Source organism: Paramacrobiotus metropolitanus, unplaced genomic scaffold, assembly GCF_019649055.1.
Source record: "Paramacrobiotus metropolitanus isolate TYO unplaced genomic scaffold, Prichtersi_v1.0 Parri_scaffold0000291, whole genome shotgun sequence".
In the NCBI taxonomy this organism is placed as follows: Eukaryota; Metazoa; Tardigrada; class Eutardigrada; order Parachela; family Macrobiotidae; genus Paramacrobiotus; species Paramacrobiotus metropolitanus.
The window spans coordinates 19,538-40,043 of NW_026570511.1; the positions used below are offsets into that span (position 1 = coordinate 19,538).

Sequence of the window (20,506 nt, forward strand, 5' to 3'; positions counted from 1 at the left end):
TACCACCCACAAGGCAGAGGACTTGTTGAAAGGCAGATGCAGTGGATAGGCGACGGTCTATCCATGCTTGCAGGCAGAGCAAATGAGAAGCGTTGGGATGAATTTCTTCCGTTTTTCGTTGCAGCGTACAATCGTACTGTTCAGAAACCATCAGGCATTCACCCTTCTATATGTTGTACGCCAGAGAGCAGTCACTCCCAGGTGACACCATCAATCAGACCAACTTACCAGATGATTATGACAGCATTGACGACTACTTGGAGAAATTCAAGTACCGTTTGAATGTTGCTCATGATGCAGCCAGAGCATACATCGACGAAGACTTTCAGCGAAAGGCAGAAACTTACAATCAGAACAAGGGAAAGCCAGATTTTACTGTAGGCAGTTTAGTAAACCTCAGGCAGGAGCAGAAGAAAGGCGAATGTAATGATCTTCGTTTTAAATACGATGGCCCTTTCGAAGTCGTCAAATTTCCATCCGAAAACGAAGTAGCCATTATTCGACGTGATTACCCGTATGACTCAGATGTCGTCGCTATCGATCGTCTGAAGTCGTACACGCCAGAAAACCCGGAGTTCAGTAAGCCAATTAAAACCCGAATTATCCACAGTGATATCGATAACGCGAAACAACTGAAGGCATCTAAAACCAAGCATGATAAAAATAAACAGCCAATTTCACCCAGTAAGCCGTCAACTGGACTTTTAAAAGTCAAGTTGAAGGTTCCGAAGAAGCCAGATGAAAACGCCAATCCCACTGTTATATCTGCAGATAACACTGCAGATCAATCAGCCAGTGACTCTAGTACTGATTCGGGACTCACAGCCCAAACCAGTACGAGCTCCGAAGCCAAATCAACCAGTGGAGAGTCGTCTCCACAGCCAGCAGTTAAACCCAGAAAATCTTCGAGCCGAAAATCGAAGAGAGCCAGCCCTGAAACAGATTCGTCAGAGTCGTCTAGCGATTCTGATGGAACTTGGACAATTACAGCCAACAGCAAAGGCAAAGTCAAAATCAAACGGCATTGTCAGACGCCGAACGATCTTTTGACTCAACCCCTTGATTCAGAAACCGATGCAGAGGACGCAGATCTCACTGAGAATCTCACTCGTCCAAAGCGTCGTAAACCACGTTTTCCCAAAGCCAGTTAATTAGTTATCGACCTAATCAGAACTCCAAAGACTGCATTAAACAGCGGAAAAATAACACATTGCATTGTAGCTATGCAGTCTAGCCAGTCCACTCATGTAAACAGCCAGTTCCACTAATTCCCGCATTTTAGGGAATTTTGATTTTTGTTTGTAAGCCAAATCACCAATCTCTCTTTTGTCAGTACATGTAGCCAGTTAACCGAAATATTGTTAATTCAGTCTTTCAGCCAGTTCTATTAACCGTTTAGCCAGTTATCCAATATGTTTGTAATTCGCTAGTAATTTAGTGAATTATTTACAAATTTAGCCATTTCTCTCAGCCATCACAACTTTTCAGCCCCATTGCATTTGTGCATCCTTCAGACCAATCGTAAAGATACCTCGCAATACATTGCATGTGTGATGTAACGTAATATATTGCATGCATACATTGCATGGTATCCAGTGCAACAATTTCTCAACACAGCCAGTTCTACAGTTCGCGATCAAGGAGTGAATTTAGTACCGGCAACGAATTGAGGGATTCGCGGCAGGCACTTGTCACTTCTTCAGGCAGTAACTCCAATCATTCAAAAAAAAAATAAAAGAGCCATTGAAACCTTGTGAGCAGATACGGCTCACAGGGATGGATTCTCCATGAGCAGATACGGCTCATGAGAGTGGATGGACCATGGAAAGGATGAATTGGATTCCCCCATGGACCGCCGGTATTTTGTTTTTTTTTAATTGCCATAATTCCTGTTTTTGGTAAATTAATTTAATTTCCTTTCCTTTCGATGGATTTTTATTTTTATTTTTTAAGGCAATAAGCCAAATTTTCCAGCCCTTAAGGCCATGTGTGTACTTTCCTTGTTTTCATTGTAAGACACAGGAAGCCATTCTTATGATCATAAACTAACCATACAAAACTTCTTTTTGTGTAAGCCAATCGTACTTTGATCAGTTCTACCAGTTATAACCAGCCTTCACCGTTTCGCCATGGTAAATTATGAGCCAAAACAACTCCTAACAAAGGCAAACCAGAGGCAAGATACGCGCTCAATTCTCAAGCGGTGGTGAACGGTCGAAAAGTGGTTGAGTTTGAGAATCAATGTGATTTCGGTAACACCGGTTTGCGAGTTGCGAGTGTTACGAGGAAACGTGAGCGACTTCTAGTGTCAGCCAGTCCTACAGGCAGTGTGTTGATTTCGTTATGGCACAAACTGCATTGAGCAGCGCTATGGCGGAATAGCATACGATCAACTTTCAGACCTACTCAGGACACCACGGGAAAGCAATATCGGTATCTCGTACTCTTGCGTTTCTCGTATTACCAGTGCAATGCCGGGAGATCAGCGGGCCTCGCGAGACCTCGGCACCCCACCCAGTGGCATGAAAGAGACTCCGTCAGGATAGTCAGGCTATGGACGCCTTTGTACTATCGGCAAAGTTCGTATAATGAGCTTACGCTCAAGTCGCCGCTGTGGAGGCAGAAATGCCTCTGCTCCTTCAACTATGCTCCTGGCAAAGAAAGCCATAAAAACCTGTAGCAAGCCCGGGCCTACATAATGTGTGCCTCTCGAACACAAAGGCGTGTATTACAAAAGAGCTTTGTTGAGTCTGTTTGGTTGAAACAAAGCAGACCGTATCAATTGAAGTTCTGCAAAGACAGTACCAGAACTGTGTGCGAGTTCATTATTTCTTCACGTGCACACCTGCTATAGTGCTATCTAGCAGAAAGTAAAAGTGTGCCTTTGAGAATAACATTGGATTCTTCGGGTGCACCGTATTAATATTTTAAATGGGAATAAAATTTATTGTTATTAGAAAATGTGACTTCAGTAGTTCAGTTTATCTATGTTGACAGCGGTAGTTGTTGCGGTTATTTCTTTAACACGTAATAAGTGTTATTAAAATGGATCGACGCATTATCAAAGATCGTGATACCGGCCGTCGAAAAATCTTTAATGGGAGGCGCTGGTGCTTAATGTGCTCTTTAGAATCGTGTTCTAACACTGCGGCGGTAGGAGGTTTTTGTGGATCGCACGCGAAGAGTAATGGAGTTGGTAAGTGCCGCTTGTGCATATAATTTATTTTATTTCAGAACTTTAATTTAAAATAAATATGGAATTCAACTTCACGCTTATTTGACTACATCCCTTACTTTTTATACTGAATTTTTGACGTAACTGAATTTATATTCTTTAACTAAATACTCCATAAAGATACATTATTATACTACAGATATTCCCAAACGCTCCTTTTCGGTATGATGTGTTGCATTTCACACATCTGCGTTTCGGGTGGCCTTTATTATGTATGTATGCCCGGGCTTGCTACACTTTTGTTTACACAGTGAAACAGCATAGTGAGCCTTTGCGGCAAGTGCACGGGCCCTGCTATCGGGAGCGTACGCGTGAGCCAGCACTATATCGTCAGGCAGTACTGTCGTATTGAGCCATTCCCACTGTTATAGGAATAGGCCCTCACGTAGACACGGCCTACATTGCACCGCGTCATTTTTCTCTGAATTCGTTTCAAGAATTGGGGAGCAGATGCCTGCAGTGCAGACAGAGTAAAGAAGTAGATATTATGGATTCGAAAAAGTAAATTTGATTTAGTTCAAAACCGTGCAGCAAAGACTAAAACTTATGAAAGGGCCCTCGTATATTAAGCAAACGTATTCTTAACAGAAAAGCAAATGCAAAGGACGCTCCAAAAGTAAGTTTCCCTATTTTGTATCTCCCAGCACAAAGGCCTTTAGCTCTTATTATCCATATAGATATAAATGCCCTTCACTAAGGAACCGAAGAAAAATATAACTGAGTTTAAGTACAATCAAATGGAAAAGAATTGCCAAAAAAACCATCAACCACTTTTTGCACTTGTGCCACGGATTTTACCAGGACCGTTTTTGAATTTTTTCTCAAACATTCTTTTAATTTTTTGTAACGCACTAAGCGTCCTCAAGTTGAGTATTCTTCTCTCTTCTAATCTCACTTAATAAACAAAAGAACTTACTCATACTGTTTTTCAGGGAATATAAAATCTATCGATGACTAGGAGCAAAACCCACAAAGCTGCCCTACTTCCAGACGATGCAAAAATCAAAATTTCATGAAAAAAAATTATAGTCCTCGCTGTAACTTAAAGTCAGTTGGTATCTTAGATGCGCATAACTGCGCATAAAATGTTCTTTTCATTGATGGAAAGAATCTTGAATTCATAGGAGCGAGAAGGCTGAATAAGACAAAATTTGGTGTCTCATGTAAAAAAATTTTTACTCAAACTCCTGAACTTTCGAAGATGATCTGCGACTAGAGAAATATTAAGCATAATATTTGCTATTAATACTTTTAATTCACTGTCGAAAACTTGATTGGGGCGGAAGTGATGCAAGAATGAATCGGGTTTTAAAAAGTCCGTGGACAAACCTAAAAGCGGTACGAGCCATTTTATTTCTCCTTTCTCCCGTTTTTCATCAAACCATTTGATTCTTATTTTCCTGGTTAGTTTACATAACTGCTTGTTAAACAAAAAATATATCAGTTGTGTATTACTTCAGATGACAGGGAGGCAAAATAGCGAAACTTACTTTTGGAGCGTCCTTTGTAGTTCAGTAGCAGGCAGTAGCAGTACTTACTACAAACCAAAGAAAAAACAAAGCGTAAGCGACGCCCAAATGTGGTAATCAGTGTGCAGTAGTAAGAAGTACTCATAGACGTACCAATAGAATTATTAGTAGAAGTGTGTATCTAACCATCTATCTATGTAAAATAATAAGAAGGTAGAACATTTTTTTAAGTTCAATTTTTGGGAAAGTGGAGACTTTTTGGGAGTTATGTCGCGCTCGGGTTAAAACTTAACGTCGTCCAGCTTGATTGTTTCTCAGGCGCAGCCGCAGCTGATGCCGGGCTGCAGCACGAACGGAGCTCACGGACAACAAGCAAGATACTCTGCGTAGTGGTTCATAATTTCCGTTGTAATAGCCGAAACAATTTCCGTGGTAATAGCCAACACAATTAAAAATATACAACAATTCCAAAATCAGCGAAAATCGTAAGTTAGCTTTGCTTTAAGTGTTTTCGGAGTTGCACCTTTCAGTCTCAATCCACAGCTGGACGTGAACAATATACAAGCTAAAAAGCAAAGGTTGTCGCACCCTTAACTATAACTTTTGACTACCTTCCATTCGGTTCACGAACAACGAATGTTCGCATTACGATCACTCCGCGGTGCACCACACTGCGTACAATCCACTCGGTACACTGCCTTTCCGGTTTTGTCTTTACCCGTTTCCCATGGTCCGACGTGGTGAATTCGAAATTACGTGTTAATATTGTAACAGTAGCCGATCTGGCTGCTGTTCTAGTGGGTTGGCGTGTTGACCTTACCACGATGTTGTGTGGGCTGTTGGGATGAAGGTTGGCACGACCGGCAACGGCGCGGTCGTGGACGCTCTTACTGACGTAACACAATTACTGAACGTAACAACGGAAGTTCACGGCATGTTTAATGACAAGAACAATGCAACACAGGGAGCAAGGTTTAGACAGGAATTTAACAAGCAGAACAAGCTGATCAAGCTGATTTGGTTCTTATTTGGTTCCCTCACGGTTGGCTAAGGCATCCGGTAAATGTCCGTTTCCTTGTAGTTAGGTATCCCTCACGGTATCCGGAAATTTTCCGCGTTCGTTCGGCGTCGTGGGGATGGAGGAGGAGAGTCGCGAAATGCTAATGTACCTGTAGGTATGTTAAGCAACTGCGGGCTGGTGAACAACGTCTGATAGAATGTAGAAGTGCGAATATATTCCAGTGTAGCATCCAGATCATCGACCGACAGTGCATGTTTGGCCGATCTGGGCGGTAATGTACTCGTACTAATGATTTCACGATCTGCGTTAGGTACAGCCATTAACGAAGACGTTTTTGACGAGGTATCAGAGCTTTCGTGCAGTGCCTGTGCATTTGGGGAAATAATGTGGTACGCACGTCTCGTTAACGTCTGGTAGAAAGAAGATTGACGAATACTTTTTACGATAGAAATTATTTCATTTAATTTTTCTTTCAACAGCTGAGGAGGGGAATAATTTGTTTTCGGTACTCTCTGCAATACGGAAGGGTTGACTGACTGAGAATGGTGCTCATTCTCGGTAACAGGTGGTTGTGTAAGCATTGTCAAATCACCGGAAATTTTTTCCAGTAATGTTTCACATAATTCAAGATTTTGCGGAATCGTATTCGCTATTTCCCTTGAAGTTGTCGCATTCGAGACGGTATTATTTAATTGTGCAGTGCCTACAGCTTTAATGTATGGTGTGCGTGGTCTTAAAATGTCGGGTGTGTGCATTTCTTCCCGTTGCTCAGTTAATATTTCCTTGCATCGAGATGCCGGGTCATCTGAGCGACTACTGTACAACTTATCTTCAGAGAGGCTATAGAATACGGGAGGTACATAACCATGGCCATACGGTCCGCCTTTCCTGTAGCTACCCATTCTTTTCCATTGACTGCTAAACATGAAGGAGATTCCTTTTCGCTCTAGCATGTAGGCTATGTAGTCATCGTATTCTGCTTGAACGTCAGCTTTAATGTCATTTGGGCACAGACGCGGTATAGTGCATTTATCATCGCGACTGTAATTTGTGCATTCTCCGTACGAATGGAAGATATCAAGACACTTAGGACAAAATAATTTTCCGTTGTCTAATCTGTAGCTGTCAAAGTCGATATACCTCGGATGTATTTTCTTGTCCACATTATACTTTTTGCGATTGCAGTATTTAGTGTGGTCACGGGCAGGCGACGGACGTCGGTGCGGTTTGCGATAATATTCGTGACTACGGTCACTTTCGGGCGAATAACGGTTGGGTTCCCGGAAATGTGTACTATAATATTCGTCCCTACAAGTGCTGTCAGGAGAGTACGAACGGTGTCGTGTACGATAGCGGTGTAAACTGGGTGACCGGGTGCCATCAGAGTCACTGAAATTACGGTAATGTTCACGGTAAGAACGATCCCGGTGCGCATTATCTGACCGACGGTTATCCGAGTTACTGTGCTTTTCGGGAGCAGCACAATGATGGTACTCGCTGTCATTGTCTGTAGCAGAGTCGATAGTAGTACTTACAGAACGACTCGTGCGTTGAATTTCACTTTTTGCTGATTGTAGGAAAGCGCTGCGCGCTGCCGGCTCTGCAGCGTGTGTGCGGGCTTGTGTACGCCCTGCTGCATTAAGCGTTAGGGAACTCCATTGTGCGCCTTCAGTGCGCGCTGCAGTGGTCTGCTCGGGTACACTGACTCTCTGACTGTGAGAACGTGTGGTCGGTGCGGCGTTGCTGTGCACAGTGTGCTCAGCCGGCGCGACTGACTCATCGGCAGCTGGAGACTGGGAGCGGTGGAGCTGATCCACAGTAATGTGGTTTACATACATATGAGCAGAAAGCGCGCTTATCATGTTGGCCTTGGTGTTTTTTAAAGCGATTTTTACATTAAATTTTGTACAGATGTCACGTAGTGCATTCCGAGTGAATGCAATGTCAAGGTGTTGCTTTAAGGATTCCATTGCGTACGCGGAGCGTGACTGCTAATGGGTTTGATCTCAGTTCAAATCGGCGCCAAAGCGGCAGACAAGTGGAATGTGCAATTCAAGACAAAGCGAACGTTACACAAATCAAAATGTACTGTGAGTGTAAGGTACCATGAACCGTGAAACTGTAGTGCCGTGCCGGCAAATTGAAAAAAAAGGCTTCCAAAAAACGACGTAAATGGGATATTCAGAACAAAGTTAGCTAAGGTGTGCTACCTACTTGGCTAACTGCGCAAATAATATCGAAATTACATGGTTTAGTAATGACAATTTCAGAGTACTGTAGTTAATTGTACACTGAGATTGCAGTGCCTGCACACGATGAAAACAGCTGGTATAGTATCAGACGTAATTGCAGTACTTGCATCAGAAAGGAAAACGCGGTAAAGTTCGACAAAAGAACTTAAAAATCCACTCGCACTAGTATGGCTGTAGGTCTTATTAAATATCACAATTGAAAGATGGAAATTTCGCGGGTTTAAACTTGCACAGTAAAATACTCACGAAACGGCGATCCGTTCCGGGACTTCCACTGGCTGGAGTGGGAAGCGAAGGTGTTAGGGAAATCGGTAGGCGTCCAGGTGTTATGGTTCTTTTACAGGAGCGCCATGTAACAGTAGCCGATCTGGCTGCTGTTCTAGTGGGTTGGCGTGTTGACCTTACCACGATGTTGTGTGGGCTGTTGGGATGAAAGGTTGGCACGACCGGCAACGGCGCGGTCGTGGACGCTCTTACTGACGTAACACAATTACTGAACGTAACAACGGAAGTTCACGGCATGTTTAATGACAAGAACAATGCAACACAGGGAGCAAGGTTTAGACAGAAATTTAACAAGCAGAACAAGCTGATCAAGCTGATGCAAGCTGTAACAAGCGAAGGCAAGACTGAATTCTAGAAATTGTGAAGAAGAACAGCTAGCCGGTAAAATGGACAGAAATTCATAACGCAATGATGAATCATAACTGGGTGGTCTTATGGTTGTACAACTTCTATCGCTACAATATTGTAAACATACCTAAATTCCTGGATTCTGTGTCAAGAAATTCACTACGGACAACATAAGTGGTATTTTGTGCGACTGTTTAAACTAAGGCATACTTCGAACATTTACGAAACATGTACAGAAATATTTTGAAACCAAAAACGGGTGGTAAAGGAAATGCATACTGAAATTCGACTTGCATGAGTCCGTAAAGGTAATGGTCGGAGGAAAAAATAGTTTGTGTATGAGTACCGGAAGTGAATACTGGAAGTTTGTGTATGAGTATCAAGCGAAAGGCAACCGAAGTTCGTGAACGGAGTGGCCCAGTCCAAATGTTTAAATTGGTGCCACCGCGTCAGTGTTTTTGCTCTGTGCAGTTATCATCCGCTAATTTTCTCTGCACAAGTTGCGCGGAATAATATAATGAATAAAATCGGTGTTTTTGTTTTATGACGGAGTAACGACATGCGTCATACCGTCAAAGTCAGTCAGCGGTCGATTACATCATAAGACATTACCCTTACGTCACTTCCTGTCATACCACCGTCATCCTGCACAGTCATCACGGAAGCCCCACCCCCTCCTAGCCGGCCTTCCTCATATATAAGGAGGCCTTCCGACTACCAGTCAGTCAGTCCGTTCTTCAGCAGCAGCCTAGCTGCTTAGCTATAGAGTAGTTGTTTACGCAGAAAAGGTCATGGTCACACAGGTGTTGCCTAGTCGTTCACCATAGGTACACATAGGTACAGGTCATCGCTGACCTTATCATATAGGGCTCATATGGTGCACTACGGGAGGGCTCAGTCTTGCGACTGTTTCCCCACATCGGTGTTTCTCTTACTCCTAACTAACACACAGGAGACTTGACAAAGGCCAAAGCCGCTAAACTGCAGACAAAGTAAACTGCAAACAAGTACAGGCTGGTATTACTCGTAAATACGGTTTTTTTTCCGTTGCAGTCAGTCATTTTGCGGCAGGTTCAGCGAACCGTGACAGGTTCTTATATGCGGTATACGGCGGGAATCGGTTGTAGCATATAAGAAACTGTAATTTCCGTTTTTGGTCTTCAAAATCCGTGTGTAAACAAAAGAAATTTCTGGCGCCCGTAGAGTACGGAATGTCTCGGCAAGTTGAAGGCAGCAGCCAGCAGTCGGGCCTAACAGCGATGTGTGACGTGTGTTGTGTTGTGTTCTGGTCGTGTAACGATGCGTGACGAGTAAGCTATTATAACACCCATATCTCCCGTCTAAATTTGTAGACGGCGCTGCTAACTCGACATTTCCTTTCCAGCTCCATAATACTTACTTTTCCTATTGATATTTCATTATTTATACGACACTCCTAAATTACTTATATTAATGCATGTTTTTTTCCTATCGCGAGATTGGGCCACGCAGTGTGTTTAATTACTACTTGAAGGTACAGAGGAATTACATAAATAATAAAACATTAAACATCATTACATCATTCGCGGCTGGTAATGCCATTATCACCAGTTAGTACGCAACAAACTGATAAGGTTGTACGGAAAATGCACAAGCACTTGCACAATGCACAAGCATTACAGTTTGCAATAATGGATAAATATGCAGACATGACGTTTTATACATTAATACCAGTCTTATTGTTGAAAACGTTGTCAACATCGAAAGCGTTGTCTTAATAAAACGTTTCTCTGTATAAAAATCCATTAGGATAATGACGAATAAACCATCGACGGATTTCGTCCCATCCAAAAATCAATATATTGAAAAATATTCCAACGGTCCACCACTGAATCCTGGTAACCAGAAATTCCTTCAACATTTTTAATGATTACGTATGGCTATAATTGCTGCGATATGATATTGCGTACTTTGCCGGCCGCATTTGTAAAGCATGGTTGACTCCCGGAACATACAACAATATGACCACGAGAATAGTTTCAAAGATCAGGGCGAAATTAATCACATGGTTACTACAAACAACAAAGTTTGTCATTATCCAGGCACTAAAGATATAACCCAAAGCTTGCCTCATTCCTTTCTGGAAAATGGACATTTTGCGACATTTGCAATTAATCAGATTGACCCACTGGGTCACAACGATAGTCGTGAAAAATGCTCCTTGACACGTGAGCTCCAGTTCTCTTCGCTGATAGTATGTCTATCGCAAAGGAAAATGAATTGCCACTTTAAACATACCAGTATTTACGCGGTTGACTTGATGCTGCTGACCCCTTAACGGCCATATAATTTTCGTTCATGTTTAATTAATGAATTCAGTAGCAAATTAAGCACTCGTAGTTTCTAGAGTAGGCGAGGCAGAGTGTCACAGGCACAGCAAATACAATAATAACAGCAAGATACAATATAAAATACAGTGCTTATACTTAAGTATAAACAAACTACTACTGCAGTAGAAGTACTTCAATCACTGCCTTATATGGGCTCCCCTTACATTACTCTCCCTTATCTGGGCTCCCGAGCATTATAAGCAACCTTCTACATGGGCGGTTACTTTATTACTCACACTTTCACAGCTGTTATCAGTGTTATTACGGACTGAAAATTTTGATTTATTCAAAATACTTATTTTGCCAGTCATAAAGCCTAGTGAAATATAAGTATACGCTAAAGTGTTGCTTTAATGCGAGGTGACGCTGCGTTTGTCCAAGAAACGTTTTGTATCGGTAAGAGACTGGATGAAGTGTACTATGTGTTGAAATGATGGGAACTGTGCAGTTTTGAGTTTAACCAATGTTAACCTGAATAACCCAATAAAGGTCGCTAAAGAGTTTGAGTCGATCCGTTTAAAAAATATATGTAAATTATATATAAATATAATTCGGATGTGAAATTTCGGAATTCTTTGGTGTGCTCACTGGTAAATCCGGTTGAAAAGAAGTAGAAAAGGGTTCTGCTGTATATCCGATAAATATAATTTGACGGGTATATTGCTAAATGCTAACTAGCCGGGAGCCCAGATAAGGGAGAGTAATATAAGGGGAGCCCATATAAGGCAGTATTCGAAGTGTAAATGTTGAATCTGATGTAAAGGAAATATTTGATAACAACGCCGCCAGCGCGCAGTTCTTTACACCTTAAGTTTGTATGTACCTCGTACTCATTGTAAACTACTAAATTGCATGAAATAGCGTGTCATACAAATATTATGTACGTAACTGTTCAGTTGCCTTTTAACAATTATCCTTACCCATTCCTGGCCGTACGAGTCTATGAGGTCAGTAGCGGCTTCGTTGGACCATTGCTCATCAAGGCCGTACATGATTTTCCGAGGAAAAAAACCGTTTTCGGCATAGACGACAAAATAAGTCAAATAGCCAGCCAAACACTGTAGAACCCCAATCTGAAAGTAGGCCTGCCCCATAACTTTTTTGTTGATGATCTTATCATGTTGCGGATCTCGAGGGGGACGCTTCATGATGTCGGTCTCCGAGCGCTCATAAGCCATTGCTATAGCAGGTAGCTATCAAAACAACAGAGTTTAAGCAGAATTATTATAGTATCATGCATCGTCGTCTAGGTTAGATTTAATGAAGAATAGCAGCCTTCTGGCCAGCAGCATACACACATCGACGACTTTTAGCGTTCATGTCAGCGAGTCGCGCTTGTGGTGTCAAACGAGCCCATGACATGCGCGTTTTGTGTAGCCGAAAGAAAGCCTCGTTAACAAAAGAGCATAGTGCTGACATTCTGACATACAATATCGGTACCCAAATCGATGTATAAGATACCGGCAGTGCCGATTGCTTGTGGGATTCCACAAATATCCGCGATCAAAAACGGTATGATTTCGGGTATGTTTGATGTTAACATATACGCAATGGTTTTCCGCAGATTGTCAAATATTAGTCGCCCTTCTTCTATGCCAATAACCACCGAGGCAAAATTGTCATCCAACAATATCATTTTGGCTGCGTCCTTGCTGACATCACTCCCAGTGATACCCATTGCGATTCCTGAATTTATCAAACCTTGTATCATAAAGTAATGCGGTTTAAAACTGCGAAAGCAACCGAGACTTAAGGAGGTTGCCAGTACGGTAATGTAAGGTTTCTTCGCCAAAATTTCGTTACTGCATTGGCTACAGAGTTAAAATACCGATATCGGCTTTCCGCAAGGCAGGAGAGTCATTGACGCCATCGCCCGTGACAGCGACAATACAGCCCATCCGTTGTACTCCCTCAACGATAATCAACTTTTGCTGTGGAGAAGTCCGAGCAAAAACGATTTCAGAATGTGTCCGAAAGATTGAATCCAGTTTCTCTGACGGCATATCCTTCAACTCAGCGCCGGTAACAACCACGGCTTCGGCAAGTTTAGGATCAACACTTTGCTTAGACACATTCAACCGCTTTGCAATGTCATCCACTGTTTCACTTTCCGGACTGATAATGCCCACAGTTCGGGCTATGGCTTTAGCAGTCGTAGGATGATCGCCGGTTACCATTATCACCCGAATACCTTTAGTGGCGGAAGAAAACCGCTAGTAAAATTCTTCACCAAGTGTTCGTAAACATTGCTACGAGGGTTGTTAGTTATGTTCTGTCGTGCGTATATCAGTTATGAAACTAAAAATATGAAATTATTATTAAAAAATAGAGCATATCATAACTGTAATAGTAGGCTAATGGCCGAGTCAATGGCCGCTCTCGGTGGCAGTCAGCGTGAGTCAGAGCACGACTCACTCGCACCAAATTTATTTCGCAATTAAAAATGGCGCATTAACACCCGAACGTAGGCTTGCGCTGTTTCACATTAAAATTTTTTAAAAAAACTGGGATGCAACTCATTGACTATCTGAAGTGCTTGTTATGTTGGTGATTAAATGTTCTTCTGCGTGAACTACTGAGCCCTTGTCTTGTGGTTTTTATTCTGGAATTTTAACAAGGGATGGCGAGAGGAGATCGGAACAGTCTGTTTGTTGAGGAACCTAAAATAGCAAGCCATTCTGTTGCGCGTGACAGACACCGATCCCCAAATGTGTTTGTCCGATGGATGGACAGGGAAGCATAGAGCAGATCCCCAGTAACAGATTCTGTATTGCGTGTGGATCTGATTTTTAGCAAGGCGGAGTACCGTCGGGCACCACTTACGCTGACTAGTGGTTACTGGTGCTTTTGCATTTAATGCTCCTTAGCAAAGCCAAACTTCTCTCATTTAGCTATCAATCCTAAGACTACACTCACGACAGATCCCGATTTGCTTAGCGCCATACTTGGTGGAAGCAGCATAACAGAACAGGGTTTTGTCAATGGAGTGGGAGACCAAGAGCCAAAAAGCATTCGAAGAAACGTTTATGTTGGTGCGCCTCGCAGCAAATGAAATTATTTCCAGAAGCCTTTTCTGTCGGAAATAACTATCAACCGTTTACAGTAATCTGCAAATACCTTGACAACTTTCTTTGAGAAAACGCAAAAAAATGGAGGCGGGAGTTGATCTACTGGTGTAATTGGCACCACGACGGACCCAAACCAGAAACCTCTAAATATTAAAAAAATTGTTTTGCTTAATCCCTAGTTCGGATATTCGTGTAACCTAAATATTCGATAAGCTTGATTCCGCACAGGTTCAAAATATTTCCGAATCGGAAAGATTCGTTGCAGAGAAATGAAATAACAAAAAATAAGAAAATTAAACGAAATTTCCAAGGTGCCATCGTTCAAAAAATTTACTGTAGTGGCTCGCACATCTTGAACCACAGAGTTGGTATACGGGAAAAAACTGCATCCAATATACACACTCTAACCGGGCAAAATGCACGGCTACGAAATAATGCTTGATTTGATTTTAAGATGAATACTCCTTCTGAATCTGTCCAATATGCAAACCTTTTCTTTAAATTGTAATTCACTCTTAAAAAAAGATCTGTAACTGAGAGCTGGAATTGTTCTGCACCTGTAGAATGTTGTCGCTGAACGTACCCCTTCCCCTCCAGGGGCACCCCAAAAACCACAACAAATCAGTTTTTGAATTCGAGTTGACAGCGAAGCTCTAAGTTAATGGCTACTTTCGGACATAAATATAATTAATAATTATTAGAGCTCTAATTTTTCTTAATATTCAAGAAGGTTCTCCAGACCAGATGTTGTGAGACATAAGAAATTTATCAGTGCACACCGTGCGTTTGGCCCTGTTAGAGTGTGTATATTAGATGCGCTTTTTTCCCGTACACCAACTCTGTGGTTCAAGATGTGCGAGCCACTACAGTATAACTTTTTTGTGTCGTATTTACAAATCTGGCAACAGATGAAAACGATGCCTTAGGAGTTCAGTAATAGTAACATGAAAATAATATAATAATTGCATGAATCCAAAAATAAATAAAATTAATACGACAGAACATAACTAACAACCCTCGTACATTTTTAAACTGCAACTACTATTAATTTTAATCTAAGCCGCTTTTTTCCAATAACGGGGCGCCCGGTTTGCTGATGAAGAACAAGGTAATCGTACAAAATTTTTGCGTCTGAATTCAGTCGAACATCTGAATGACCTATCTCGTACCGGCTTCTCGTTGAACATCTGGATAACTTATTTCATACCGGCTTCTCGGCAAGTAGCAACCGCATTTGGAACCGCTGCACGTGGCGGATCAATAAGACACACCAGTCCAAGAAAATGCAGTCCTCGCAATGGAAAGTTTGGCTTATCAGAGTCAAATTGGAACCCTCTTGGAAATTTCTTCGGCAAAAGCCGTAATTCTGCCAAACCTGTTAGAAACCCTGATGTTGTGCTTGGAATAAAAAAAAACATTGAAAAAAAGTATAGCGTATTACCGATGATGCGTTCGCCCATTCCGCCTATGGTATCATAAGTATCGTCATAATACCTCATCCATTCGGAACTCATTGGTTCTGCTTCACCGTTGAATTCAACAAAATCGCAGCGCTCAATGATGCGTTCAGGTGCACCTTTCATAACTAACAGATATTCGCCATCGTAGTCTGCTGATTCGTGTATAGAAATCTAAAATAAAAAGGCATTTATCACCCAGTTTGCTAATCAAATTTTCTCTTCTGTGCACAGGACCAAAACCGTTAATGCAAACCCTTTCGGTATCTTTTCATCACCGGAACATTAAATTACAAAAAATTCGTCGTACCCACACTTTTTGAAAAGCAACTCTTGAGTTTTTCTCTCTTGCTCGCGCAACGTCGGCTACGGATTTATTTATTATACACGTATCATTGTACCTGATATTTGTTAGTCGAATTGAATGGGATCTCGCAAACTTTGCGATTTTTTTCCCTATATCCGAGCACATCTCCAACGTGAATCTGGGTGTACTTTAGCATAGCGGACTCTGATGCGTCTCCGATGGTTTCCCGCTTCATAATATGCACGGAATTCTGGTCAGGTTTAAAGATCGCGCGATTACATAGCGTGAGACAGCGCAGCACGGCTTTCATCGTGGGTGAGTCTATCTTTACTTTAATGTTTTCTGAAAAATCAATATCGGCTTGTACGATACCAATAATTTCCAGTGCACTAAAGAGGCAACCTTGGTACGTTAATTATAATGTAGCTATGCAAGTATGAATAGACCCTTACGTTGGTCTTACTGCTCTGATCTTCCGTCGTATCACATTCGATTATGGTATTATTCACCCATAAATGCGCCACGGTCATGCGATTTTGGGTAAGTGTGCCGGTTTTGTCGGAGCATATGACGGATGTCGATCCCAAAGTTTCCACAGCAGCCAAATTTTTTACTAAACAGTTCATTCGAGCCATCCGTTTTGCTGTTAATGCTAGAGCAACCTAAAAATCAATGGAAAAAGGTCTCACTTGTCAAGGAATTCTGTTAGTGGTAAGCTGATGATGCAAAACAAGGGGACTTTCGACATACATATACATATTTTTTTTAAAAGAAGTACTGTACTGTACGTTACTGTGTGCATGGTTTATTAACACAGGTCGCGTTCACAGAGTGTCGAGACCGTAATAAGTGTTCCAAATATTACTATGAATTCTGTCTTGAAGCAAAACTTCTTTCACATTATTTCTTTGAAACAAGCTATAGAGCTAGCCTTATGAAATTATAGCCGAACTGTCGGAAACGCTTCACTCGAGAGAGTGGTAACAATATTAAAATTTTATAGAAAATCACCGTTGTGGCCGGCAGAATTCCTTCCGGTACATTGGCAACAATAACCCCGATCAGAAAAACAAATGCTGGTAGAATATTCTGTCCTTGTGCCAACGCGATGACAAAGAACAGTAAGCCCATAAAAGCTGCCAAACATGTCATGATTTTGACAAAACGATGCATTTCAATGGCCAGTGGCGTGAGATCAGTTTCCACTGCCGCTGCTAGTTTGGCAATCCGACCCATGATAGTTCTTTCTCCAGTTCGAACAACAATTCCAATAGCGCTTCCCTCTACAGCATACGTTGAAAAAAAAGCCAGATTTCGCGTTTCTAGAGGATTTTCATCTGTGCCATCCACAGAGCGGCTTAATGGCTCTGATTCACCGGTCAGGCTGGCGTTATCAACCTGTTCAAGAAAAAGGCAGTTGAGAATCTGACTCTGTGTGTAGGAACTGAAATCTTATAAAATTGTTTACTGACTAAGCGCTTGGCTATTCCGCAGGTATGATACGATGTATGCATACGCCTGCTCAGTTTTCTTGCGCCTACGCCTGTTTTGTGCCATGAGCCAGCTCAGGGCGCACCATTTTTCAAAACACTTTGTTCGTCTTTAAAGGGAAAAAGGGGGGGGGTGAGGGCAGTGCGCCCACGGGCCTGGATGTATGCATCCTTATATCCTTATACAAAGTAGATTAGTTTATCCCTTTTCTAAACCTTTAATCCTCTGTTTTCTACGATCCGGATATCTGCCGGTATCTTGTCACCGGCTTTGATTTCCACAATGTCACCAACCACCAGGTCACTGGAAATCACTCCTTTCTTTTCGCCATTTCTAACCGCTACAAATCGGAAATACAATTAATACCGTATAAGATTGCATCCTACGTAGCAAACAAAAGAACTAATGGAGTTCATTTTTGTTAGACCTATTTGTCCGTCCCTTAAAGCCGATTGAACTTAAGTCATGATGAATGGCAATAAGTTTCTCGTACCTGAAGCGAACTGGGGGGCCATTTTCAGAAAAGAATTCATAATGCTTGACGACTTCGCCTCTTGCGCATAAGAAAACGTTGCCGTAATGAACACAACGCAAATTAGGACGATGCCTAAATAAAGCTATAACTACAATCGATTAGTAATATATCGCGGACTTAACTACTACAGATCACTGGGACTAAAGAGAGCGAAACATCGGAATCTTACGTTGTCCATTGGCGTGTGTGGTTGGTCGGCATTCTGTATAAAATAAGCGATGATTGCTAATAAACCGCCAACCCACAACAGCAGCGAGAATCCTTCGGTCATTTGCTTGGCCCAGAGTACCCAACCAGGTGTCTCTTTCTTAGGCGGCAGCGCATTTGGTCCGTCACGAACTAAGCGTAGTGCCACTGTCTTTTCAGACAGTCCCTGTTAATATAAATGGCGCTCAGAACGTCCAGTCTCGGTAAATCTCACAAAGAGGAGTACCATTTCCGGGTCTACTTCCATCATGGCGCACAACTCGTCAACGGTCATCATATGTTCGGTCTAAAACATACTGGCACAGTAACAAGAGCAATGCCAAATTATCGCACATTTCATACGCACTGTATGTACGAACTACGAGTACGATTGCCAGCATCATTGCCTATAGTAAGTATGTAACAAACGTCTATACTGTTTGGTGGTAGTTTGTGTAAATGTAGGTGTTTCAGTGTTTGTGTAAATGTAGGTGTAGTGGAGGTAAAACTATTACACGCTGAGTTGCATTAACATAGAAATATGATTAAGCACGTTGACATTATAAAAAAAATAAGTATATCCGTAGTCTGTTCAATAAAAAGATACTTCAATTTTAGTATAAAAATTTGCTTCTCTTATTAAAGTAAAGATTGTGTTTTTAAAACAAGTTTATTACCATCGCAAGTTCCTTTTTCAGCTCATCTAGCTGCTTGGTTTCCTTTAGCTGTTGCGACGCTCTGGCAACAACCATTTTGGTGCTTTCCACGGCTTTCTGCAATTCCCGGTTCTTTTCTTTGATCTCTTTTGTGGCCTTTCTGTCCAACCGAACCGGCGGGGCATCTAGAAAACTCGCTCGGCGACCACCAAGGGGCATGCCCAGTTTGCTTTCCTGTGCACCCATCAACGGCGTGTGCTGCTTGACAAATGATGTCACTGGTGACAAAAGTTTCATGGCTGATGTACTTATGGGAGTGCTGATTGATAGATTGTCTTGCAATTCCCTTCTCTGATTCTCCGACTTGGCACCGCTATTGACGGAAGCAGAAACTGCATTTGACGCCAATGTTGCAGCGCTGGGAGCCAGAACTAATTGAACAGACAATAATTGTGTAAATGACGTCTAAATCCCAGCAGTTGTACACGTGTAAATGTCCAGGACATAAGTAGCCTGCAAGTACCGGCTTGGTGTCCAAATAATGTACTGTATGGCAGCGGCTGCTTGTCCATGGTGCTGCTCGGTGAAAGCACCTTCGATTGCGATGGAACCCAGTTGGCCGATTTGTTCGACGTAGCACTCGCGGTTGGGACAAGTATCTCTACTTCACTCTTATCTGCTCCGCTGAGGTCTGAAGCTGACCAAAAGGTATGGCCATGCTGTCGAGCAGCCGGTGCGGTAAAAAGGTTCTGAAAGAAACAAAAAAGAACGGATAATAATTTTGTCCTAGTGTGTCTTGCTTTTCGGATATCGTTCGTTGTTATGAGTTATTAGTATTACTAAAAATTATTCAAACTGCAAAAAGTTATATCAGAAGGTAAATAAATAGCAGAAAGTGCAGCACAGTTCAAAGAATAGTTTACGTATTGGCAGGATGACTACAGTAAACATTCGCTTAAACCTTTCTGTGGCTGTGTCTACAATTGCAACGTGAGCAAGGAAATAATATGTAGCTAACTAAGTTAAGTAGTAATTACTACTTACTAATTTAGTAATTACTACCTACTTAGTACATTATGTATTAAGTAGTAATTAATTACGAAGTAGTTATTACTCGTACTAATAGTAATGAGCGGATCTCTCGGGACATTGCGGCGCTACTTCGCTTTAAATTCGTTTGTGCTCAGTATGCGTACTAGTAGTATATTAAAGCTTCATGCATCAACACAAGTAGCGCCTTTTAACAGATGCCATTGGCTGACCAGGCCTTGTAACGGCGATAGCGCGTAAATAATTATTGTAGTATACAGCTGGAAAACGCACTTTCGAACTAATTCTCTTACCATCGACGTAGACGATTTATCCTCGCTTTGGCTCATTGTGTTTTCTGTTACAGCTCAGTTTTGCTTGTTGCTAGAAATTCCCTTCGGTTGTAATCGGGGTGACAGGCTTACAGTTGCAGTGTTTCACTGTAATTAAGTAATTCATGGTTTTTGCAGAAAATCCATGGCTTAGGAAAACGAATTTAGAAGCCGCAGTAATAGCATGTTATCGGGAGATTAATGCGGTTATGAATTCCAAAACAAATTTGTTTTTAATGTACATTAACGGCGTAACGCCTATAAACTTCGACTGCATTGTTGCTACCACGGCTTGTTGCTTAACAACCTCATACAAAATTTTAATGTCCTATGTACTTATACAACAACAACATGTTCAACTCGCTCTCGGCAGCACAATATAATTTTGTTATGCCGTATTGCAAACAGAATAACAACAGCAGCAATATTTGGCGGCTGCTCGCAGATGCAAACGTGCATACGCATT

The 20,506-nt window shown here is 41.9% G+C and overlaps 2 protein-coding genes across 8 annotated transcripts in view; one reads left to right on the top strand and one right to left on the bottom strand.

Moving 5' to 3' along the window:
• The window catches only part of LOC129601872 (33 kDa inner dynein arm light chain, axonemal-like), a 39,411-nt gene that overhangs the window by 17,052 nt on the left and 1,853 nt on the right, over nucleotides 1-20,506 (top strand). For 2 of the 4 annotated variants that reach the window (XM_055500794.1, XM_055500796.1), the window contains one exon: nucleotides 16,005-16,126. The exons of the other annotated variants lie outside the window; for them this stretch is intronic. The gene's annotated coding sequence lies outside the window, so the exon portion shown is untranslated. The remainder of the gene's footprint in view (nucleotides 1-16,004; nucleotides 16,127-20,506) is intronic. 4 annotated transcript variants of the gene reach the window in all.
• Nucleotides 10,118-20,283, bottom strand: LOC129601869 (sodium/potassium-transporting ATPase subunit alpha-2-like). Of its 4 annotated transcripts, none has more exons than XM_055500783.1 (18): nucleotides 20,023-20,283; nucleotides 19,203-19,428; nucleotides 18,701-19,110; nucleotides 18,271-18,330; nucleotides 18,007-18,210; nucleotides 17,796-17,919; nucleotides 17,518-17,642; nucleotides 16,823-17,209; nucleotides 16,275-16,473; nucleotides 15,906-16,153; nucleotides 15,489-15,678; nucleotides 15,255-15,422; nucleotides 12,808-13,170; nucleotides 12,409-12,665; nucleotides 11,900-12,172; nucleotides 10,719-10,849; nucleotides 10,560-10,661; nucleotides 10,118-10,484 (listed from the first exon to the last, which is right to left on the bottom strand). In XM_055500783.1, exons 1-18 carry the CDS (start codon nucleotides 20,056-20,058, stop codon nucleotides 10,364-10,366), a joined length of 3,624 nt encoding a protein of 1,207 aa, XP_055356758.1. In that variant the 5' UTR covers nucleotides 20,059-20,283; the 3' UTR covers nucleotides 10,118-10,363. The 4 variants fall into 4 exon arrangements, with proteins under 4 accessions (XP_055356758.1, XP_055356759.1, XP_055356760.1 ...); XM_055500784.1 differs by having other exon boundaries at nucleotides 10,118-10,501; XM_055500785.1 differs by lacking the exons at nucleotides 17,518-17,642; nucleotides 17,796-17,919.

Coding starts and splice junctions, on each gene's coding strand:
- LOC129601869 (XM_055500783.1), bottom strand. CDS start 20,058: ATGAGCCAAAGCGAGGATAAATCGTCTACGTCGATG. Junction 17,210..17,517: donor TAGAAAACAGAGGATTAAAG/GTTTAGAAAAGG, acceptor TTTCTTGAACAG/GTTGATAACGCCAGCCTGAC. Junction 16,154..16,274: donor TACGACGGAAGATCAGAGCA/GTAAGACCAACG, acceptor TTGATTTTTCAG/AAAACATTAAAGTAAAGATA.